This window comes from Myotis daubentonii, chromosome 2 (genome assembly GCF_963259705.1).
Source record: "Myotis daubentonii chromosome 2, mMyoDau2.1, whole genome shotgun sequence".
Classification (NCBI taxonomy): Eukaryota; Metazoa; Chordata; class Mammalia; order Chiroptera; family Vespertilionidae; genus Myotis; species Myotis daubentonii.
The window spans coordinates 122,821,467-122,847,454 of record NC_081841.1 but is presented as its reverse complement, the minus strand read 5'-3'; the positions used below and the strand labels follow the sequence as shown (position 1 = coordinate 122,847,454).

Genomic DNA, 25,988 nt, shown 5'->3' with positions numbered 1-25,988 from the left:
TCATCTGACTAGACAATTCTCATTATTCTTTTTTCCTCTATTGCTTCAATTCTCAGCTCTAGCTCTACCTTCTCTGTGAAGTCCTTCCTGACCACCCAACTCTTGCCACACAGGGAAGTAAGGTTTGCCCGTCTCTCCTTTGCACCCTCTGTGTACTTCTTTCTGTGCACTTACTCTGGCACTGGAATTTTTGGTTACTCTGCTTTCTGGTTCCTTCCTCAGGCATTGTCTTTGCATATCCTGCACCAGCACAATCCGAAGTACCTCAAAGGGGCTTGGTTAATGTTTGCGTGGCAAACTGAAGAAGCTTCCAGCACAGAGGCTCAAATAAATTTAGAGTAAGGAGTCCTTCCTCTCTGGTGTTTCCGGCCATTAACAGTGGAGAAGAACCTCACTGCTCCCTAGTGACCCATGAGGCATCAGCTAAGAATCCAAGCCTCCACACTTCCTTTCCTTATTGTTTACTTTCACATTAAAAAGGAACACCATGGATTTGCATCACAGTCTTAAAATCAAGTCACAGGGAGAAAGGATTCTTTTTGGAACAGAAAGAACCACACACTTTCTAATGAATTAAACAACTAAGTATAACTAAAATGTAAGGTAGAGTATGTCTACGTCTCCACATAATCAACAAAGCCTTTAGGTAGTGAACAGAACTCTCTACTCATAGAGAAATAGCTCGAGTTCCTTATAATTCCAATGCTTAATATTTTATTTAAAACTTCCAAATTTTTTCTTACATGCCCTTCAATTCATAAATATAGTTTAAAAACATTCTATAGGTGACTACTAGTAGCAAAGTGATGTTTCTAAAAGACTTCCTTTTTGGTACAAAAAGTACCCTCACAGAATCACACAGTTACTAATGAAGCCATGTTAATAACCTCTTTTAAATTCTCTGTCAAATGTGGTTTCTCCTTACAGTCTAAAAAGTATACTATTAACTACATATTCTATAAACTCATTTGTTTCATAACACAGTAATGGCATTAATTTAGAGTATCTGAAATTAATAATCCCAAGATAGTAACAATAATGAAAATTTTCATACATCTTCGAAGTTTACCAAATTCTAGGTTTTAAGATTGTCTTTGGCATAATGGTTTCTATTAGGAAAGCCCAGAGAACACTAAATTACCAATAAATTCTTCCAGAAACCTCTAATAAAACTTCTTCAAAGATTTACAACCATTCTCCTTCAGCTTCCTATTGATACTTCCTTCCAATCACTCTGTGAACACTGATGGGAAACAATTCAGGGGAGGGCTTTGAGATGCTTGTCTGGGACAGTGGGGAAGTATCACACTAATGCTGATGTCATTGTTATTTCAGAAATTCTAGCCCCGATCACTCTCCCTTCTGGATCTAGTCTTCCCCGACTATCCACTCACCTGACCCGAGGCTGACCATGAGTCATTTCCTGTCCATTAAACTTGTGGCTAAACTTCCCCTTCTGTAACAGCCTTCAACTGAGAGGTATGATGAGAAAGACTGAGAGTAAGGGTGTTGCCTGGAAGGCAGGCAGAGGGGAGAGAGGGGTTCCACTCCATCTATACTGGAAAGGGAGGTTCCCAACACTGCCAACTCTTGATTTTGAGGGAGATAATTATTGCCACCACAGTAATTACCTGAATTGTGCAGTATTTAATACTTGATTTATCTCCAGGATCCTGATTCAACTTTTCACCTTTCCACTGCTTATTTGTAACTAGAAAGACTGAAAGTTAAAGAAATAAAAAGCAAATTCTTCAATTGCATATTTATGAAAAGTCTGGGCAAATTTGAGACCTATTTAAAAATAGTGGTTGGATGTGCTTCTATTTTATTGAGACCAGTATTCTTTTTTTGTCACTAATATTAATAAATTGGATGTAGTATACTAGTCTTAGTTATCCAGGTCAGTTTTTTCTTTTGTTTTTTAATCCTCACACCGAGGATATTTTTTCATTGATTTTATAGAGAGTGGAAGAGAGAGGAAAAGACAGAGAGAAATATCCATGTGAGAGAAGCACATTGATTCGTTGCCTCCTGCACGAGCCCAACCAGGGCCTGGGCCAGGGAGAAGCCTGCAACCAAGATACATGCCCTTGACCGGAATCGAATCTGGGACCGTTCAGTCTGCAGGGTGATGCTAGCCACTGAGCCAAACCGCACTAGGGCATCCAGGTCAGTTTTTAATAAAAGACTTTTTTTACTATGGTGAATTAAGATTATGGCAGAGATGAGCTTAGTATTTTACAAACATGTAGGTCAGGGATAGGGAACGTCCAGCCCATGGGCCCTATAATGCCTGAGAAATCATTTGGTCCTGCCCTGCCAAGGGATTAGGGGTGAGTTAATTAAACGTTGGACCAAATACAGCAGGCTAGTTTTTAAGTTGATAATTTTGTATGGCTTATAAATGATGTTATAAATATCCAAAGAGCTCTTGGCAGAAGAAAGGTTTCCCATCCCTGATGTAGGTGGACTATGATTTGCAGGTGCTGCCCCGCCCCCCCCGCCCTCCCCCCCACACACACACACACACCTGCCTTATGTGAGGCGGTTCTATGCAAAGGCACATGGGTGATCTGCCATGTGATCTACCAATCCCCTCTCCTCTCTCCACCAGTGGATGTCCCAGTGCTCAGGTGACCTCAGAAGCTGAAGGATGAGGTGGGGACTTTTGAGTTGGCTTGGATCTAAAGCAGAGTGTCTTGTCCTCATGTGCATGCAAAAGAGAAACTTTTAGTTGGTTGATAATATATTTAGAGGACAGAGACTGCTGGCTTATTTGATGTTGAATCTCCAATGGCCACCTATGCCTGGCAAAGACTAGGTATATGGCCTATGTTTATGGAATAATGAATGTTTAATGAGTCACATGGTATGCACATGAAAAATTAAAATGCACACAGAGAGTTAATACTGAGAAAAATTTCTGGTGATTCTCACATACTCAACTTCCCTCTAAATATTATTTAAAAACTGTTGACTGCTATGCCCATTATTGTTCTCATGGAAAGATTCAAATTTTTAAAAATATACTTTTATTAATTTCAGAGAGGAAGGGAGAGGGAGAGAGAGATAGAAACATCAATGGTGAGAGAATATTATTGATCGACTGCCTCCTGCACACTGGGGATCGAGCCCGCAACCCGGGCATGAGCCCTGACCTGGAATCAAACTGTGACCTCCTGGTTCTTAGGTTTATGCTTAACCACTGAGCTACACAGGCCAAGCAATTCAAACTTAATATGTACCACACTAAGATAGATTGTGAAACCATTTTTTAAAAAGGGATTCAATTTCTCTCCCCACCCTACCCTAAAAATAAACCTGGTCTCAATCGACTGAACAGGTTTATTTTACTGCTCCTCAGTTATAGAGGCTCAAAATACATTTAAAAAAACACTTTGGGGCCATCCAGACTTTTTTTTAAAATATATTTTGTTGATTTTTTATAGCGAGGAAGGGAAAGGGATAGAGAGTTAGAAACATCGATGATAGAGAAACATCGATCAGCTGCCTCCTGCACGCCTCCTACTGGGGATGTGCCCACAACCAAGGTACATGCCCTTGACCAGAATCGAACCTGGGACCCTTCAGTCTGCAGGCCGAGGCTCTATCCACTGAGCCAAACCGGTTAGGGTGGGCCATCCAGACTTTAATGGCAGATCTGTCAAGAAGATATTGATGGGGGGTAGGTTTGCCTGTTCCATGTTCTCTTCATAAATAAACATCTTGCTCTTATCAGACTAGTTTGTGAGTCCTTGAACATGATAAATGGTAAAATACTTTGCCTTAAAAACAAAACCCACAAATCCTTTTTACATTATTTCAGGCTAAACTTGATTTCTAGGCTTATGTCTATAAGTGATATTTGGTGGCTCATTTTTACACTATGTGAGACTAGTTACTGGGACAGATATTCTGTGTCTGCAAGGATAAGTCAATGATTCCACACTTTATATTTATGCTTCTCTCTTGTCATTTAAAAATGTTTCTTTCTTTTCTTTTTATTATTTAAGAAGTAACACAATGAATAGCTTGATGCCTCATAAAATCATAAGGAAGAGTTAGAGATCAAGATTTTTTAAATTCCTTTACTATATTTGCAAAAGGTGATAGCAGGCACATTTATAATTTGGTTGTAATCACTAATTTTAAGTACTATTGCAAAAATGATGATCCCAAACCTAACTTAAGGTTTATGTTATTTTAAAATTTAACTTCTCAACACTTTTTGTAATAAAACAACTTTCTCACTCTACTAGGTACCTTGTGATCACCCACTAAGTTCACATAAATATTTGATTAAAGTTCCTTGTGGCTAATAAATGCCTAGTTGAGCTTATTTTTCTCTGAACCTGTTTTATTTTAAAATATTTTAAGGATTTACTGAGATAGGCATGAAAGCAAAACTCCACAAGTTTTTAAGCATGTGGCTCTTAGCACTACCACTACCACAATAGATGAAAAATTGCACCCATTTCTCAATGTAACCAATATAAATTACATACTCTTACAAAAAAATAAGCTTTCAAAACAAATAACAAAACTGTTACTGCAATTCATTATTATACTCGAGCCTCCAAAAAGATTGTAGACTTTTGTAAACAGTTTACAAGGTACATTTATTTATCTTTAATTTTTTAAATCCTCACCCCAAGGGCAGAGAAAGAGAAAGAGAGAGAGAGAGAGAGAGAAAGAGAGAGAGAGAGAGAGAGAGAGAGAGAGAGAGAGAGAGAGAAACACTGATCCATTGTCTTCCACATACTCCCCAACTGGGGATCAAACCCACAACCCAGTTACATGCCCTAAGGGGAATCAAACTGGCAACCTTTTGGTGCACAAATGATGCTCAACTAATTGAGCCACTCAGGCCAGGCAAGGTATAGTTAATTTAATAAGTTATGACATGTAAAAAACTATATACACAATTTTCAACTTTTAAAGTGTATTTTCTTTTGGGAAGCTTTGATGATTGGCCCACTGTGAATTATTAGATAGTAAATAATTTATGAATGTTTTTATTGAATTTTACATAGTCATCTGTTTGTCACTGTCTATTTATTGTTGCCAAGAGTTTTATAAAAATTTCTTTTTAATTTTTTTATAGAATGTATATACACAGGAAATTAGAAAAAGCAAGATCCTATAGAAGGCAAAGACTTTTACAGAATAGGTTGCTGCTCCAAAGGAGAGACAAGAGATGCCAAATGAAGCAATAGGACAAAGTAACCAGCTAGCTGTGTAACCTTGGGCACAACACTTGAAACTCTCTAGTCTCAGTCTTCTTGCCGATAAAATGAGCTATATCCAAAATCCTATGATTTGTTAGATGAAGGGTTATGCTGACAATATCTGAAGTCATTGAGGCCAATGTCCCTTTGGAAACAGTGTCACAAGATCCAGAGAAGATAAACTATGCCTCTGTACAGGCTACGTGAGTCTAGTCAATAGCCACACCAATGCTTACGGAGTCCAAGAAAACTCACATAAATGTTGTAGAAAAATTCAGGTCCCTCCAACACTTTGTTGCTAGGACAGCATTGTTGACGAGCACTAATCCAAATACTTTATTTGCTTGCATATTGTGGTATCTGACACAGCAAGTGAAACATCCTAAGAAACCACAGCTTTAGCTGCTGCGTCTATAACCCAAACTAGTTCCTTTTTTCCATCTTATTCTTAAACGCAACATTTCTGATCTCAGTTTGTTTTGTAATTCAATTTTGATAAAGACAAGAATACAGGCGGGATTTGGACTGTGGGGGATGAATAAAGTGTATTTTTAGGCAGTCAGTTATTATGAAACAGTTATTAAAATGTCTGGGTAAATGACCTCACACTGCACTCAGCTGGCAAACCAGCCGGGTAATCTGGCTCTTGGTGCACATGACCTTGGACTGCTTTCTCTGAAATCAAGTTCCAGGAATCCGTGACTGGAGGTTCTCTGTTTTGCAGCAGTTCCCACAGCACCTGAATACTGTCAGGCACATGGTGGCCCGGTAAAACGTACTGACAACTTGTTGGGAATAACTAGTTATTATTGAAAAAGCAAAACAAAAATTCTAGATCATGTGAAGGCTTTAGGCATGTTGCTGTTTGGAGATAAATATTTGCTGTAATTGGACTATTTACTAAACAGGGAATAAGCTATGTAGAGGCTAAAACAGCACATTGGTAACTTTGCTTCCATTATTCCTTAATTTGTTAATCATATCAGCACACCTGTTAGTGGAATTTGTTTTCTTTGAAATAAATATTATCACTAGAATATTGTATTTTTAAATGCATATTCATGAGTGTTCTCCCTGATATAAATTGTATGAGGAGGGTTTATAAGACTTACAAAATGCACTCAATTCTTGCTTTAATCCTCTTTAATGACATTCAAATATTCTTCTAGAAGGTATCTGCATTGTAATCGTTGATATCATATGCCAACCATAATGTTAAATGCTGTATGCTTTTATGTACAATGGCTCATTTAATCCTCACTACAACCTCTAAGAAGGTATTATTGGCCCCGTCTTATGCAGGAAGAAAGTGAGACTCAGAGAGGCTAAGTAAGATGCTAAGGTTAAACAATGGGGATGCTACCAGTAAAACCAATGCAGCTCCAATTCTGTCCTCCTTCATAGCTAAATGGGAATAAGTAGGTAAAAAAACAAAGCTCTTCCAAATACTTTCGAAAAGAAGGTAGGGTATGCCAAAAACAAATTTCTGAGGTGTCCTAAATTAAATTCCAGTGGGAGGGAGAATGGAAAAAAGACAGAGCAGCCAGCCTGTTAATAGCTGGGCTGCTGACAGAAGACTGCACACGTTCCTGAATGTAGGTTGGAGCTTTGAATCAACCTCCAGGCATCTACTAGCTTGACCAATAGATGGTCAATGGCATCCTGAATATACATGAACTTTGAGGACTGCTGCTTGAAATCAATCAAAAGCGGTAAATATTTTTTCCTTTACAGACTCTGCAGCTATCATAAAACTGTCCCAGCTTCACCTTCAGCTGCCCTCCTTATCTATGGCCAATGTAAATTCTTTCAAAACAACTTATATCTTTCTTCCACCTTACATGATGTATAAAAAAGACCCATCTCCAGGATAGCAGACATATTACCTTCTCCACTTAACCCTGTTGCTGGCGGTTTATACTGCATGCTCAGGACCTGGTCCTTTCTGGCCTAATAAACCTTTCTTATAAAAAAGACTTTCAGCCATGAAAATTAAACTTTTTGTTAAACAGGTATAAATTAAAAATAAAAAGCAACCAAAAAAATTTACTCACATAACTTTTCCATTTACCTATTCATACCTTAATCAGCCATTAAATATATATGTCACCATTGCACCAGATAAAGTGAGGAGTAGAAACAGAGGTCACCTAAAATGGCAGTCCTTACGCCAGTGTAAATGAGGGTTGTTAGTGATAGGAAGGAGAAAAAATTGAATCATCAAGCAATATTTTTCCCAAAGGTCTTTACTCCTTGTGGATGTTTTTAGGCAGAAGCACCAGGGATGGCGACAGAGTGAAGGCTCCAGGAGCTTTGGAAGAGGGGCAGAGCAGTAACTGGGAGGGCAGCATAATAGAAGTGTGGTGACAGGACACACACCCAGAGAAGCATACACCAGAACCTTTCCTGTGTGATCTCACTCCCCCGTGTGCACACAGCCAGTGACAGTGTCAGGATTGAGACCCTTTGAACCCAAAATCTTCCACTTTCCAGGATGCCAGGCTGCTGCCTGTGCTGCACAGAGCTTGCAGCCAGAAAATAAGCAAACAACAACAAAAGGACCCTACTGTGGGGGGCAGGGAGAGAAAGCACAGTGATCAGTAAAATGGATGAGGAGGTTTATCCAGCTATCTGCACTATTAAATAAATTTAGCTGTCTACCAGCCAAGGACACTGTGGCTCCATGGTGATTATCAACCCAGTCACAATTTCAAATGGTGCAGAGAACTAAGTAGAATAGGATTATGTTTTTCCTCTCAGGCCGAAGCTAAAATGTGGCTTTAAACCACGGTTTTCATGTTGTTGTTTTTCTATTAGTAAATAGTCCAGAATTACTCCCAAAGACCTCAAGAATTATTACAGAATATTTTCACTTACACAGGGAAAAAGAAAGAATTCTTCTTAGATAGGAGCAGAGCACAGAAACACACTCTTCCTGACCCTTCTTGCCTCAACATGGACTTTTATGCAATGGACTTGACAAGCAGAAAAGCCACAGGAACGGGCAATGAGCACAGTCCATGCCTAATAACTGGATAAATAAATAAACAAAAGTCTTATGACTTTTAAACTATGAATAAACTTCATTTTTAAAAGCAGCTATTGCCTAAAATTGTGTGTTAAATGAATTTTTGTAAGTAAATCTTAATTTAAATATGGAGGTGGTTAATATTTCATTTTTGAAATATTCTACTATTAAATCCAGTTTATTAAGGAGACTAACTTTTTCAAAATGTTTTGACTGGCCTAGCACGTGTGGCTCAGTGGTTGAGCGGCGACCTATGAACCAGGAAGTCACAGGGTTCAATTCCCAGTCAGGGCACATGCCTGGGTTGCAGGCTCAATCACCAGTAGGGGGCATGTAGGAGGTAGCCGATCAATGAGTCTCTCTCATTATTGATGTTTCTATTTCTCTCTTTTTCTCCCTTCCTCTCTGAAATCAATAAAAACAGTTTTAAAATGTTTTGAATCTTAAAACAACAACTCGATTTACATATCTTGTAAATGTTGATTATTTTATGGTAAGAATACATTACATAGATTAACCAGCATTTGTTTTAGGTTTGAACATACATTTATATTTAGATATTGCATCTTAAAGTATTTAGCACAGAAAGAAATTGCTATAATATAAACCTGCTATAATTTAAACCTGCTATAATTTATATGTTTATTAATAAAAAACTTTTTAAGTCTATAATGCTTTGTTAGTTTTTGGCAGATTATCGAACGAATTCAAACAGTGAAGAATTAAGATGGAAAGAAAGCTGATTCTCAACTCCCAGATATGAGATTCTTGGGAGAAACTAAACACTGATTTAAAAAAAAAAAAAAGAGTAATGAATGATAAGCTGCTTTTTAAAAAATCCTCACCTGAGGATATTTTTTCTATTGAGAGAGAGTGGAAGGGAGGAACAGGGAGAGAGAAAGAAACAGTGATGTGAGAGAGACAATCAATTGGTTGCCTCCTGCATGCTCTCTGACCTGGGCCAAGGAGCAATCCCACAACACAGGTATGTACCCTTGACAGAGAATCAAACCTGAGACCCTTTGGTTCTCAGGCCAATGATCTAACCAATGAGCAAACCAGCCAGGGTGATAAGCTGCTCTTTAAAAAGGAAATTATATGTGCTGTTAGTCATTTTTAAAAATGACCATTGCTACTATAGATGCGTTGGTGCACATTTTTCTAGTGATACAGCCTCCTCTTGTATAAACATACTCACACATCGAATAAGTTATGTGAATTACAATCAAGGGAATACTTGCTTTCATAAAAGAACTCATATTTCCCATGTTTCTTCACTTCTTGTGTAAGAGCTCATATGAGATTCTAGCAAACTGTGTTTTATTTATTTTCCTTTGTTCTTACTTCTTCCTGGAAGAATACATTATCTGGATATAATCATGTTCAAGGAGAATAAATTCTGACTAAGGAGATGATTTAAACAACTGAACAACCATTAAAAAGCCTAACCCTGCTTCCACTTTGTATATACAACTTAATTTTACTGGGTCAACATTCATTTATTCTAATACAATATGCTCCCCAACAGAAAGGAATGCTAGTTTAGTAGCCTCCTATTTCATCTTTGCAGACAGAGCCAATCCCTCTATAACCCAGCTGACTAAAGTGGGTTTTGTAGCAGTAGAAATACATTGTGCCAATTCCTGGCCTAATTCATGAAGTCCTTGTAGACCATGTTCTCACAGCATAATACCCTATAACTCGCGAAATCATTGCTTGTATTCACTGAACTATCAGTAAGCCTGTTTGGTGTTCTAGCCACCTGGAGCTGACAAATATTTTCCTAATATGAGGGATGTCATAACAACCAGATATGTTACCTGGATACACTACAAGCATGATGCTGCTACAATTTAAGGCAGGAAACAGTATTATCTTAAGAACTCAAACCCGCAACAGTATTATCTTAAGAACTCAAAATTCATTATTTTTTTTAGGACTAAGCTTTTTAAATACAAGAATGAAAATTACCCCAGACACTAAGAGAAAGAAGGCAGTAATTTAGATTGGAAAGATCTTACATTTCAAATCTGTTTCTTACAAGCAATATATCTTGGACAAGTTAATGAATCTCTCTGAGTCTCAGTTTTCTCACCTATAAAGTGGAGATAATAATACTGCCTCAAAGGATGGCTAGGAGAATAAAATGGGATATCTGTAGTATGGTTGGCAGAGGAGCAGCACATAATAACTAATAGCTTTTATCAACAGGTTAAGGAGTGAGGCAATGGATATTTACAGGACACGAGGGCAATGATATCCAAGATAGTGTGCAGATGCATACATTAGAAATGCGCTTTTTTTCATTTGAAATATTTTATTTAAGTACATACTAGTATAATATTTTTAAGAAGTAAATTGTTATGCAGTATTCAATATCAGGAGTGATATGAGGTACCCTTGCATAAGTTGCCTGCCTGCTAGTGGGTTCTGCGGGAGGGTGGGAGTTGTACATACAGGCAGCTGGCAATCCCATGCACAGGCTCACTTTCAGTACTGTCATGTATCTTGGTGGATTATAGTTTATTCATACCCGATTGAGAGGATATGTGGACAACATTGCTTACTTTTAACCAAACTAACTCTCACAAAATGAAGAAGAGAGTTAAAAAGATTCCTGCAGAAGAGCCATGAAGAGAAGTTAATATTAATAACTAGCATGAGACAAGAAAGTGACACAGCTGAAATTTTCCTACCTCTAGTACTAGCACTGTAACAGTGACATCTATAAGAACAATGAAAATATAATTTGACCAGGCAAGAAGTCAACTGGAATAACTGAAAATGGTCTGGAAGATTATTTGAAACTAGAGGCTCACTGCACGAAATTTGTGCACTGGTAGAGTCCCTAGCAGCTGCCGGCTGCCAGCTGTTGGCTGGGGCCTACCTCCCTTCCCCCGGCCAGCCCACCCCCTGGTTGAACTCCTGGAAGAACTCTGGTCAAGGGGACAATTTGCATGCTATGCTTTTATTATATAGGGTAGGGATTTAAGTAATTGTTGATGAACTTTGGTTTTTATGACTTGAGATAGTTAATGATAGTAGAACATGTATGTAACTTAAAAAATACAGGTAGATTTATTGAAAGTACTGCTAAAAAAAAAGTGTGGGATCACTGTGCTAGGGAGCATGAGTATAGAGCAAGCATATTGTAGGACCATCTTCTGTAGCATGTTTCTCCAACTTTTTCACAACATGTCCCACGTTGTATTTGTACTATACCCTGGGATTCACTGCCAGGCTGCTGGACGCCCAAAGCTATCAGATAGGGCCCTGGGCTGCCCAACTCCTGCTCAGCCCAGGGGCTGAGTGGATTAGTATCTTCAGCAGACAGACCTATAGCTCATTCAGAGCACACCGACATCCCACATGAAGCATTTCAAAGCATATCAGTTGAAACTCAGTCCTAAAGGCAGATTTAGTCTGGGCTACTTATTGAAGAATACAGGCATTTGGTTCTAATTAAGTAATTTCTGTAGATAAAGGAAGAGAAAGTTGTGTTTTTTTTAAATATATGGACTTCATAAAAAAAGCCCAATAAAATTTGTAGCACGAGTGGGCTTGTAGTGAGAAGTCAAATATTTTATACTATCTCATTCTCTCCAATCTGATTAAAAAAACAAAACAAAACAAAAAAAACACTTAATACATTTACAAATACTCGCTTCTTTTGCAGTGAGCATATTCCACTCCTTCATGGTCAGCATTTAGCACAGTAATACTCACGCAGTAAGTACTAATATATATTTGCCCAACAGAAAAACAAGTCACAGTTAAGGTAAAAACACCATTCACCAATCCCTACATTCACAACTAAGGTTCTTTACCTATTTCTCCCAACAGCTAGCCTAAAACTTTGCTACTGATTTCCAATTCCCAGCCCTAACCCCATGCTTCGTACTTACTCTTAGCTGACTTCACCTCTTCCTTTGATGATATCATCAAGACCATCCTACCCAAACTGTTTTAATGCTACATATATCAACCTAAGTCATTTAGTGTAAAACACCCCAGATTGTCTTTGACTTAGTCCTTCCTAACTAATCCTATCAGTCATGGAGGGATGCTTTCACTGAAATAGCTCTTCTCTTCTTCTTCTCTTTCTTCCCAACACTGCTTCAACTAGTCAACTTTTGAGCCCCAGGCTCACCCTGCACCAGAGCCTCTTCCTTTTCTATTTCCTCTGACATGCTCTTGCCTCAGACATCCACAACTCCCTTTTTCATGCCCCTTCTTTCAAGTCTTCACTCAAGCCACTTCTTCAAAAGGCCTTCCCTGGCCACCTTTTCACAAAATTCAACCCCTTTCACTCACATTCACACCAACTTTCCCAGTTTGATTTATTCTGTTTATCAATTTATCACTACAATAAACATCATTTATTTATTTATATTGTTCACTAGATGCACAGTGCATGATATTCGTGCATGGGAGGAGGGTCCCCTCAGCCCAGCCTGCACCCTCTCCAATCCAGGACCCTTTGGGGGATGTCAGACTTTCCTCTCGCAATTCTGGACCGCTGGCTCCTAATCACTCACCTGCCTGGCTGCCTGGTTGCCCCTAATTGCCCCCCCCCCCCCCGCCTGCCGGCCTGATTGCCCCTCACTGCCTCTGCATGCGGGCTGGATCTCCCCTAACTACCCCTCCTACCAGCCTGGTCACCCCTAACTGCCCCCGCTGCCAGCCAGGTCACTCCCAACTGCCCCCCTCTGCCGGCCTGGTCACCTCTTACTGCCCCCCTGCCAGCCTAGTCGCCCCCAACTGCCCCCCCCCCGCCAGCCTGGTTATCCCTAACTGCCCCCCCCACCAGCCTGGTTGCCTCTTACTCCCCCTCTGCCATCCTGGTCGCCCCCAACTATCCCCCTCTGCCAGCCTGGTTGCCCCTAACTGCCCCCCTGCTGGTCTGGTCACCCCCAACTGCCCCCCCCCGCCGGCCTGGTCGTCCCCCACTACCCCCCCTGCTGGCCTGGTTGCCCCATGCAGCCTGCTTGTTCAGTCGTTTGGTCATCCCTCACTAACCCCCCTGCCGGCCTGGTCGTAGGCAGCCATCTTGTAAAGGCATGAGGGTTAATTTGCATATTACCTCTTTATTATATAGGATTGTCTGTCTTTCCCACTAGAACATAAGTGCCATGAAGGCAGAAAACTTTGTCTTTTTGTTTTGCATATTGATGTATCTTTATCTATAGATCCATTGATCTATAGCCTAAAATTGGGCTGGGTGCAGAATAGGTACGAAGTTAACATTTGTTGAAAGAAAGGATGGAATAGATAGATGGATGGATTATTGCAATGGATCTATAAGTGGTATCTTCGCTTCCTCTTCAACCCACCCTCTATCAAAATATTCATCCTAAATTATGAGTTAAAAAATCACTACTCTCCTCAGATACATTGTCAATAGCTATACATAATTTAGTAAATAACATTTATTATTTTTATTATTTTATTTTTTAAAATTTATTTTTATTACTAAAAGTATTACAGATGTCCCCGTTTTTCCCCCATTGACTCCCTCCACCCTGCACCTGCCCTCCCCACCAACTATGTCCATGGGTTATGCATATACACATATAACATTTCCAAGCCTTAAGAGAGCTGGCCTGACCTCCCATTCCAGCCCCATTTCCCAATGCAGCTATCTCTCCATACATCCTAAGATCTAGTCATGCTGATGGACCATATATCTTTAATACATTCAATACTTTAAAGTCTTTGTGTTTTTTGAGATATGTCCTTTTGAATATCTTTTCACTACTTTGCCCTCTACTGAAATCTATTGATGTTTCCAGGCCATGCTCAAATGTCATACCTCCCATGAAGTTTTTCTTCCAATTTAAACATGTGCTCCATAGTGCACTGCCTTCTGCCTCTAGTTAGTATAAAAGTCATTCTCCCTTGAATTGTGTTCATTATAATTCTGTCTCCTTTTCAGTTTCTTGTACATAGTAGAAGATCAACAAATGTTTATTGAGATGAAATGTACAATGTCACTAGCTGTGCATTTTGATACAAGAGAATTGTAGTAAGATGTGCATTTAGATCCCTTGTAGGAGTAATATACCAACACCAAATAAGTGAATGCTAGTGAGACTGAGAAGAAAAATAAAATTGTAATATAAGCAATGTGAAGAGTCTTTCATATAAACTCTAAAGATATGGATATCTTATTTCCATCAGCTGAAATACCTGGCAAAGAGAGGTCACTTGATTTGAAATTTGATCTTCAGCTAAAAATAAACTGATTTTAATTAAACTTAGGCTCACTATTGTTGTTTAACTATCTTGTGGTTTTATTCAAGTACTTGCAAGGCTGAAAGAACTCCAGTCAGGATGTGTCTATCTATATATATAAAAGCCTAAGTGACCATTGCAATGGAACAACTGGAACGACCAGTCGACCAGTTGCTATGATGCACACTGAACACCAGAGGGCAGACACTCAAGGCAGGAGCTGCCCCCTGGTGGTCAGTGTGCTCCCATAGGGCAAGTGCTACTCAGCCAGAAGCCAGGCTCATGGCTGGCGAGCACAGTGGCGGCAGGAGCCTTTTCCTAGTCCACGGCAGTATTAATGAGCAGCGGCAGCAGGAGCAGTGGGCTGGGATGAGCATGAGCGGTGTGGTGCCCAGCCCCGGTTCTGGCTCCTCCTTGGCCACCTGCCACTTGGTGCATTGTTACATCCCCTGAGGTATCCTGGATTGCGAGAGGGCACAGGCCGGGCAGGAATGTCATGTACCAGGCCTTTAGTGTTATACAAGAGCTCTTTTCATAGAGTAATTTATGGTTAATTCAAGAAATTGTATCATATCTGTTTGCTGGTTTCTCCTCCCCAGGTCTGTTCCCATAATGTACAGAGCTAGCCATTAGCCAGGCCCAATACAAATGGTCCAGTATGCAGGATAATAAGCACATGGGGAAAGAACACTCACTTTAAACCATGTTTCTTGTGGGCAGTAAAGAACCCATAATTCCAGGAAGCTTTCAGAGCAAAATCTTCACTGAAGCTTTAGTATAGTGAGTTTTAATTCTATAACCATGAGCAATAATTTAGACAAGATCCTCTTGCCCTTTGTTGACTGCAGAGTAAACAGGTCTCCCATGAGGCCCCTCTGCAGAAGTAGAAGGGTAATGACACCCCCGACCCCTTGAACTGCTTCCCCTCTGGTTTGCTGACATTACTTATGCCAGGGCAACCTGAGCTGGATGATTTCGAGCCCTCCTTCAACTGGCAGCTCTCTCTCTCTAATTCCTTTCTGGCTCAGAACTTGGCTCCACTCGAGCTACAGAGCTGATCAGATTCACCCTCGTACTACCCATTTCTGCCACACAGCTTGTGAAGGCGCTCCCTCAGGCTTCCTCTGTGTTGCTGACAGCAAGGCCACTTTAAGGGGCTTTCCTGAACATGAAGACAGATTTCTGAGGCATAAACCCACTTTCCCCTGCTCCCTCCACCCAACCCGACACACATTGCATACTGGTTGGGGTGCAGCCCATTTGGGGATTTATCTGTCTATTACTGGGTTTGTGTTATTATTATTTTTTTTTAATTTGGCATTCCTTCACCATGTAAACAATGAACTCTTTGAAGCAGGCACTTTACATCACTCATTCTGCAACATGCAGAATGGGACCATTTAGAAATGTCTTTAAAGGAGACATGCTTCTCTGCTCTTAAGACAGGTGGGCAGGCCTGCTGAGGGGATGTCCCTGCCCAGCAGTCCTGTGTCTTGGCCTCTTTACTGAGAGCTTTAGGGAGTGGCACTGTTAGTGGGGATGCATTTCAAGTATTTTTTCAAGAACTGAAAAAGGAAAACTTCCCCTCTTGAACAAAGAGGTAGGTGATAGGTAGTATACTTCCACTGGTGAGACCCCACCACATTTATCAGTGAGGTTGTAAAAGTGAGTGGAGCTTCTAACTCAGCTCAATGTTCAAGTGACTACACAACCCTGATTTGATAGATTATTCCCAGTATTCCTGTGGTTTATCCTGACAAAACTTGTAGAAACTGTTATGATAAAATGGCTTTACCTCTGCTAGTTATTCCATGTAAAAGAAGATTAAATAAGGGATTACAAAAAGCCTCCACAATTTACATAGTTTTCTTCATAGTCATTTAACAAGCAGAATCAAGTTTTCCCTTAGCTGTTTTCAAACTCAGTTCAAGAGAAAGGTTAAACCAGTTAGATTTCCATCTCTCAGTGATAGTCTATTTGTCAATGAAAATGGGTAAGATGGGCTTTTTATGCTCCTACCAATGCTATGATTGTTGCTCCTTCAAAGAGCTTTCAAACTTTGGCTCAAATGTTACCTTATTTTCAATATTTTCTAAATTAAAAAAAGGATAGTAGTAAATTAAAAACCTAGTAAGAAATTGCTAAACTTGACTTCTTCAGGTATATTCCTGGTTCTACATAAAGTATGTAAAGAAATTTAAAAAAAAAGGCAGCAGCCCTCAAGTCAACACAATTAGTATATAATTGAACATGTAACCTTTAGATTATTAAGAACTTTATTCTGATTATTAAAATAATGTTGGTCGTTTAACTTGTCATTTTTCATATTATTTGTAATATCATCCTATATAATAAAAGCCTAATATGCTAAGTGTCTGGTCATCCAGTGACCAGTTGACTGTTCAACCAATCAAAGCACAATATGCTAATGATATGCTAAGACTGCTCAACCGCTCACTATGACATGCACTGACCACCAGGGAGTAGACAGTCAACCAGTTGGCCAGTCATAATGATGTGCATTGATCACCAGGGAGTAGACACTCCGACCGTTAGGCTAGCTTGCTGCTGGTGTCCGGCCAATTGGGACTGAGCGAGATGGGTCGGACATGCCCTGGAGCCCTCCCATGGTCCTTCCTTGGCCCAATTGTGCACTATTTGGGGTCCCTCGGCTGGCCTGTGCCCTCTCATAATCCAGGACCCCTCGGGGGATGTCAGAGAGCCAGTTTCAGCCCGATCCCACAGGCCACTCCCCTAGGGAGGGCACCAAACGCAGGGCTCCTGGCTGCAAGAGCTGCTATGGAAGTGCGAGTCTCTCCTGATCAAGGACTGATTGGGTGTGAGCCCACAGCAGGCACAGTGGGGCCAGGATGAGTGGGAGCAGCAGGTAGGAGCTGCAGGCAGTGTTGGACTGCGGGTTTTGGCCCAATCCCCGCAGGCCACCCAGAGGGACCCCACCCATGCACGAATTCGTGCACTGGGCCTCTAGTGTTAAATATCTTTGCTCAGGAAGTTCTGTCTACATATTTTTTAACTACTTCCTTAGGATAATATCCTAGAAGGGGAATTACTACATCAATGGATCCTGATAAATACTGCCAAATTTCTCTTAAAAAAGATGGTTAGATTTTCTTTTTAAAACACATCTAGCCACAGACGTATCAAGTCTATCTTCAAATAGAGACAGTTGATTGATAGTTTTAATTTGTAGTTAACTAGGTATAGTTAGTGGGATTTTGATAAGACTAATCGGTTAACTATTTTTCTACTGGTGATTTCATATAAGGTTTGCCCAGCCTAACATGGTCTATATGTTATTATGTGATAATGGTCAAATTTTTCCACACATAGAAATGGGTACCCAGATTCAGTCCCCAAAAGTGTGTGATTACAAACAAGATAATATTTTCAGCAAAATATAGAAAGGTTGACTTGATCATCTACTCAACAAACATTACTTGAACACCAGCCAGTTATGAGAAACTATGGTAGGCACCAGGGAATCAAAGAAACATGGCATATTCCCTGTTTTTCTGGAACCTATGAAGGGAGAAAGATATGTAAATAAAGAACAAAGTAGAACAAGAACTTTATTAGAAGTTTATAGGAGGGAACCATGAATGAAGAAGCTCCTGACTTTATAGAGAAAGAGTGGAGGGAAGGCTTTGAAGTTTGGTAATGTGTGAGGTAGCTTTGGAGATTAAAAATAATGATAAAAAGTAGCAGATAGAGTATTTAGTAGAACACAGGGAATGAAAAGAATAGAGCATTAAGGTGTGAAAGCACATGGAGAATTAGGGTCAAATTGGTGGGGAGGAGAGGAGGGACATAACTGGCAAACTGGTTAGTTCTCTCCATGAAAGGCTCTAGGGGTTCAAAGGAAGGAGAAAACATAGCTTTGAGAAGATCAGAAAAGGGATAAGAGAAGCCTTTGAATGCTGGGCAGGGTTTGTTAAGAAAGGGAAGAGCTCAGACTGGTGTGGCTCAGTTGGTTGGAGCACTGTCCCGTATATTGAAAGATTGCAGTTTTGATCCCCAGTCAGGGCACGTATGGAAGGCAACCAATGAATGTTCTCTCCCACATCGATGTTTCTCTCTTTCTCTCTCTTCCCATTTCTCTAAAATCAATAAGCATGTTCTCGCATGAGGATTACCAAATAAATAAATAAAAAGGGAAGAAAGGTATATTATAGAAAGCAATTAGTGATTTAAAGTTTTCAAAGCATTTTAACGTATATTATTATGTCACTTGAGCTCCACAATGACCTTACATGTTAAGGTATACATCTTATTCCCATATTGCAGCACAGGAACTACAAGTCAGTGGGGTTAAGTGACTTGCCCAGGGTGACATGGTTGAGTGAGGTGGCTCAAAGGGCTGCCATGCTTCACAATTCAGTGAATGGTGAGCACTACGATAGTTTTGTTTGGCAGATTTTGGTACTGGCAGCTGAGATTGGCAGGTCTGACTTCTGACTTCTGGTGTCCTTTGCACTATACTTAAAATGAAAATGGTTTAAAATGAAAATACACTAACAGGCCTTATCTTTTACTTTTAGTATTTTATATACTGTTGCTGTTACTAGAATATTTTGTAAAGATATGTATATAGCTTATATGCACATAAGCATATATAAGCATATTTTTATTTAAATATGGTATGCATAAAATATTAAAAATTAGGTACATTAATATGCACTATTACCCATTTTCCTTATTTTAGAAATGTTTAAAATTAAATATGTTTAACCATACTAAATCAAGGAAGTTTTGTACCAATTTTAACTTCTAAAATTTCAACCTGTTTACGGAAATGCCAAGAACAGTGATGAGAAAAATTAAAGGATAATTTCACATAGAGAAAAACCATTGGTGCAAGTACCTTCATAAGTAGCCTACTGCCAACAACAACAAAAAATAAAATAAAATAAATAAGATGGTCATTGATAGCACCTACCTAAAAAAAAAGTACTATGATATAAGATTGTAGAATTTATTTTTAGTGACCTAGAGTTTTTTTGTTTTCTTTTTGGCTTTTTTAGTGTAATACAGTTCTGTTCAAAGAAATGGGGGACAACTTCATAAATATACTAAAAGCTAACAGCACAAGACATCTTATAAATATCTCACTGATACTTGAAATGTCCCTAGGAAACAAAGAGATGGCTAGAATTATTCACTATATTTTTAAGCAGTGAAACAGATTTATTAAAAGGTCAGTTATCTTTCTCAGGGTAATATGTCAAGCAGCATTAGAGTAGGGGCTGAAATCCAAGGTTTATGTTATCTTGGTCCTTACAATAAATTCAAAATAACTTCATGAGGTCTGACATGGTTGCTCTCAGAAATTGGCAAATATTCTTTCACACATTAGAAAGACAGGTCTGGAGGCTATCCTGTCCCATGTCAGCATATGTCAGCACATGTGATTTTAGCTTACACAGAATTTACTGGCTGGCATATCTGATACCCTCATATACAGACACTAGTCTATACATCAAGAAGAGCATGTTCCAGAATTTCACAAAGCATATCCCATGCACATCCCTAAATGATTGCATAAGTTGCACAAAGCCCACAGAGAACTCTGTCTACTGCTATTTTCTCCTTTTCCTTCTTCACATCTAGACTATAGGAAACAGTGTAAGCTTCTGAAAAGACAGTAAGACAAAACGTACAACTTTCGGTTTCTGATTCCCCCAAAGGAAAATACACAATGTGGCATTCATTATGAAACATGTGGAAAGGGTCTTGCAAATACCATATGGTTGTCAGTAGCAGCACAATCTCATTCAAAGGTGCCAAGAACAGTAGTGAGACCAGATTGTCAGGAAAAGCAAAAATCGAGCAATATTTCTCTCCCATTTGCAGTTGTCCCCACCATCAGTCACTGTGCTCACTCTATGTATATTAAATCAATCAGCAAGGAGTTCTGTAAAATGCATGAAACAGTTGTCCTCTAGACTTTAACAGGAGATAAATGAATACAGACCTTGGACCATGGCCATTTTCCCACACATACTACAAAGTCCTGACATCCATACTGGGCCACAACACTGAGAGCTTTCTGCTTTGGGGAATTTACAGCCATCACTTCCGCTTCTGGTTTGGATAGACAGTCTGCTAAGGCCAATGCAAAATAAGTCCCCTTTTGCCTGTGTAAACTGTAAGAGCATTGCCTTTTTATAATGAAAGGGCTCCTTGTTATTGTTCATATAGCTTAGCTTCCCAAATCACTGCTTTAGACCTCCGTGGAATTAGACAAGTCCCAGCCTACTAAACACACAACATATGACATCAAATGCAAACCAACTAGATATAACATATAACAAACAGCGCAAGTCCAACTTTGTTTTAAAACTAATATGCTTGAAAATGTATTAAATATAAATAGCAGGATCATTTTACATGGTAACTAATGTTCTCAAAAAGGTTAAACAGCTTTTTGAGAAAGATGAACTAAAAAAAGTTCCAGAAGCAGCTTTCTTTAAAAATTATGTCAATACAATAACTTTATTTGGAGGCATGTGGAAGTCTAGGTAATATACATAGCTATTTACCTAACTGATCCCATGGAATAAACATCCAGTGGATAGCATTTACTGCCAGTCTCTTAAATCTGAGAGATGGGCACTTTCTACTACATAGCCTTTGAGGAAAGATACATATTTTGCTAATAGTTAAAAAAAGGAAGAAAGTGCTATCCCAATATCTATATATTTATAGTTTAACTGAAATGAAAAACAATTCTCAAGTTAAATGAAAGTAAAGCAAATCTTACTGTATCAGTCAAATGTTTTTAAAGTGAATAATCAAAATGAGAGACACGGCTTTAAATTCTGAATCCAGTTCTTGTTAAAAGATGTCCTTGTAAATAACAAATATACCACAAAGGAACTTTATATATCAATAACAAAACTCACACTGCAAATAGAAAGTAACTGCTGTCTTACCCACCACCAGGACCTCTTTTTCTATGGAATATAACTTACTTTGTTTAAAAAAAAATCTCTTTAGGCTGTGCTGTACCTTTAAAACAAAAACATCCTCTTCTTCATTTCATTTTCTGCTTTCTTGAAAAATTGCTCCTCAGAAACTGACAGATGGAGTATCTATCACTGAGTGCTTCCTCTTCGTTATCTTTGCCAGCTAATATTTCCTCTGTGCTCAGCTGTTGTCTGTGGGACCGTTCCACTCATTCTAGCCTGATCACTGATGTGTCTCGTTTGAGGTTGGTTTTGGCCCCACCTCCAGCCCTAAGAGAGAAAACAAAAACTCACAGCTGGCTTTGCTATAAGTCCTCTATTTTAAATCTGGCTCTGCAGCTATGGCACATACTAAAAGCAAAAGCTGCCAGTCTGTCACAAACCAGGAGGGACGATCCTTTCCTAGGCCCCCCACACCAGTGCCACACATGTATGTTATATACCAAATCCCATTTTAAGTTAGTCTGAAACTTCACAGGATGGGAGAAGGGATTTGAAATTAGGCTTGAGTTTTCTGTGCCAACATGACTCAAAAGATGTCCGTGACTGAAACACACACACACACACACACACACAACTGAATAGTTTTTAACATGTTAAAATTGTGAAAACTGATTCCAAGGAGAAAATAGAAAGGTGTGCTAGTAATTTCCTATCCTAATACACAAGTCATCATTCATATTCAGATGACATTGCACCTCCTAAACAATAGAATTTGCTTGTAGTTAAGCCACTGATAAACTTGAATTGTGAGAACACACAGATGCATTTCAGATTGTAAGAGAGAAGCTAGCTCTACCATGCAGAGTCAAATGGTAAATGCGTAGGACCAGTCTGCTCTGTAAATCAGTGGATGTAGTTTTGAACTTCCATATTCTGCACAGTCAATAGTAATCAAACCTTATCAGGTAGAAGGACTTGACATTTAGAGCAAATAGCAGATGTGAGTGTTATTAAAATAAGGCAAAAGGCTTGACGACTGTACTAGGGTCTGGAGCCAGAAAATCTAGATTTAAGTTTTGTTTCTTGGACAGTGTCTTTGAACGTAAAGGGGACAGAATAAGCTCTGGAGACCTCAAAGGTGATTGCAAGATTAAGTTAAGATGATAAAGTACTATGTTGTTATTAGTCAATGTTTGAATTGCTCTTTTCAACAAGAAAGAGAATCTATAATAATAAAAGGGTAATATGCTAATATACAGGACAGCTGAACAACCTTCTGGATGACATTCCGGACGACCTTCTGGACAAAGCCAGGGCTGCAAGGGCCGAGGCGAATTTTGTGCATCGGGCCTCTAGTATTAAATAAGTATAAGGAGAATTAAAGATGAAAGGATTCCGGGAATAATGTGCAGGTGTAAAATGGGTGCTGAGGATAACAGTAACTAAGATTTTGAATATGTAAACATTCAGTGAGGGAATATGCAGTAAACACAGGTCAGAGATGCAGGGAGAAGTAAAAGTTTGAAACTTCAGTTCACCTTCCACATTCTTGCAATAGAATCCTGGAACTGTCATTGGCCATTAGTCTGTGAGCCAGTAAGGGCTGTAACACAGTGGAAAATTGTTGAGTAAGTGAATGAATGAGACATTGAACTAGGGGAGAGTTACTCACTTTAAAGGAAGGAGTGTAAGATTATTGTGAGAAGCCTGAGCTTCAAATTGGAAAATCAGAGACAAGTTGAACTACCTTTGTGTTCTTCCTGGTTCCTCAAATGTGAGTTTGAGATTTTTAGGGAAAGGTTTCTGGGTCACTGAAAAGAGGATATTTTGTTTAGGAACCCTGATTTGATCCAGCCTCTATACTCAACCCCCAACTCCTCCCCTACCTTCTTCCTCCCCTGAGAATGTCATACAGCAGACAATGAGTGTGAGTTAACAAACAGGATGTTTGTAAAAACTCTTTAATGAAAGTACATGGATTGTTAGATTCTTCCTAATGGGTATGCAAGTTCTCACTTGCTGTGTCTGCCAAGAAGTAAGTTTTCCAAATCCAGCGGGACCCTACTCCGTGTAGGCCAGTGGTCGGCAATCTCATTAGTCAACAGAGCCAAATATCAACAGTACAACGATTGAAATTTCTTTTGAGAGCCAAATTTTTTAAACTTAAACTATATAGGTAGGTACATTGTTATTAACTTAATTAGGGTACTCCTAAGGCTTAGGAAGAGCCATACTCAAGGGGCCAAAGAGCCGCACGTGGCTCGCGAGCCACAGTTTGCTGACCACTGGGTAAGCAGTGTGGAGGGCACTGGGGGCCCAGGCTGAGGAAAAGTGGATGACATAGCTTCCTACTCCCATCCTGCATGTGACCCCATGGCCAGTACACTTCTGTGTTCTTGACTAAATGCACTGGGAAGTTACCTACTTTCATAACGGCTTCAGGTGTATGATCTCTTCCCCTCAAGGTGAAGTAGTGTACCCATCTGGGGTAAGAGAATTTAGCAACTGAAGATCTAACCTAAGAAATACATTTTACTACTATTACGTTCATGGCATTCTACTAGATACCTTGGAGGTAACATGCGTCCTGCTCTCCAGCAGCCAGTTCACAAGGGCATAGTGATTATAATCTAAAACACAAGATGTGACTAGGAGGGGATAGAAGAGTGCAGCGGGGGTTCGAGGGAAAGATCACATCAAGTTTGGGGAGTGGGAGTGGACAATCAAGAAAACATGACTAGGGGCTATTATTAAAGTTTGGGAAGGATTTGCATAGGCGGGATGAGAGGGAGGGCACTCCAAAGAGGACATTCCTAGACTGAAGAATGAGGTCTGCCCTGGCTGGTGTTCAGTGGTTAGAGCATCAGCCTGTGAACCAAAGGATCACGGGTTAGATTCCCAGTCAAGGACATGTAGCTGGGTTCCAGGTTTGATCCCAACCCTGGGTCAGGGCACATGCGGAGGCAGCCAATCCATGTGTCTCTGTCACATCTATGTCTCTCTCTCTCCCTGCCTCCTTCCTTCCTTACCTTCCTCCCACTCTAGCTAAAAATCATTGGAATCAAAAAAATATCCTCGGGTGGGGATTAACAACAACAACAACAAAAAGAATGATCTCTGTGACATAGGAGCAAGGCAGGCTTGGGAAACAGTAAACTATCTGGTTCTGCTGAAGCAGAGGGAACATGTGGGGACCACAGGGCATGAAATTCCAAAGACAGGAGTGGGGGGAACCATACTGTGGTATGGCCTCGATGTTGGGAGGGGGTGTGGAAAGTTAGCAGTAAGTTCAACCACCACTCGTGAACCCTTGGGGCGGTTTGAGCACAGGTGTAACATAACCTGAGCAGTGACATCTAGAAACCATGTTTAGGATTAATTGTATAGGAGATGGTAGGCAGATTGATCCACTTAGAAGGCTACTGCAATAATTTAAGCGAGCGGTTATAAAGGGTCAAACTTGGAGAAGAGAATTTAAAAAAGGAAGGGTGCTAGAGGCAGTCAAGGAAAATGAGCCAAAGAAAATCCTACCTTGTGGAATTTTCCTGGAGATATTTGCTGACAGATATACAAAAATATACGTTTTTATTACAGCATCCTATCTAATAAAAGAGAAAAATGGTAATTGGCGTACGATGATACCCTTTTCATTGGCTAATCAGGGCTATATGCAAATTAACTGCCAACTAAGATTGGCAGTTAACTGCCAACAAGATGACAGTTAATTTGCATATGTAGGCACAATGCAGGGAGGCGAAAGGGAAAGCAGGAAGAAGCCCCCTGCCACTGACAGTGATCGGAAACCCAGGGGGGAGCTAAGAGCTGGGGAGCAGGGCAAAGGCGGGGCCGCCTTTGCCCTGCCCCCCAGCCATGATCGGAGAATCAGGTGCCTTTTCCACCCTGGCCAGTGATAGCAGGAAGTAGGGGTGGAGCCAGCGATGGGAGCTGGGCACGGTCGAAGCTGGCAGTCCCGGGAGCTAGGGGTCCCTTGCCTGGGCCTCAAGCGGAGCCCACGATCGCGGGGCCGCTGCAGCTGCGGGTCCCCGCCCGGGCCGGACGCCTAGGCCAGAGGTGTTAGGCCTGGGCAGGGGCGGAGCCTGCAACCGCAGGGAGCTGGGGGTCCCCTGCCCAGGCCTGACACCTCTGCCGGAGGCCTCAGGCCTGGTCAAGGTGCCGATCCGGTGATTGGTGATCGGAGGGTGATGAGGGTCAACTCCTCTGGCCGAGGCATCAGGCTGGGTGGGGGGCAGAGCCGGGTATTGGGGGGATATGATGGTCCCCTTGCCCAGGCCTGAAGCCTGGGTCAGAGGCGTCAGGCTTGGGCAGGGGGTGGAGCAAGCGATCAGAGGGAGATGGGGGTCCCCTGCCCAGGCATGATTCCTGGGCCAGAGGCCTCAGGCCTGGGCGGGGGCCAGAGCCAGTGATCAGGGGGAGATGGGGGTCCCCTGTCCAAGCCTGACACCTCTGGCGGAGGCGTCAGGCCTGGGCAAGGGGCCGATCAGGCGATTGGAGGGTGATGGGGGTCAACGCCTGAGGGCTCCCAGTATGTGAGAGGGGGCAGGCTGGGCT

The 25,988-nt window shown here is 40.6% G+C and overlaps 1 protein-coding gene across 5 annotated transcripts in view; it reads right to left on the bottom strand.

The window, feature by feature from the left end:
• STARD13 (StAR related lipid transfer domain containing 13) overlaps positions 1-25,988 on the bottom strand; it is a 312,838-nt gene that overhangs the window by 117,200 nt on the left and 169,650 nt on the right. Inside the window, exon 1 of one of the 5 annotated variants that reach the window (XM_059684437.1) lies at positions 175-314. The exons of the other annotated variants lie outside the window; for them this stretch is intronic. Within the exon in view, the coding sequence (XP_059540420.1) occupies positions 175-226 (52 nt within the window). The 5' untranslated portion in view covers positions 227-314. Of the gene's footprint in view, positions 1-174; positions 315-25,988 lie in introns of those variants that run through there. 5 annotated transcript variants of the gene reach the window in all.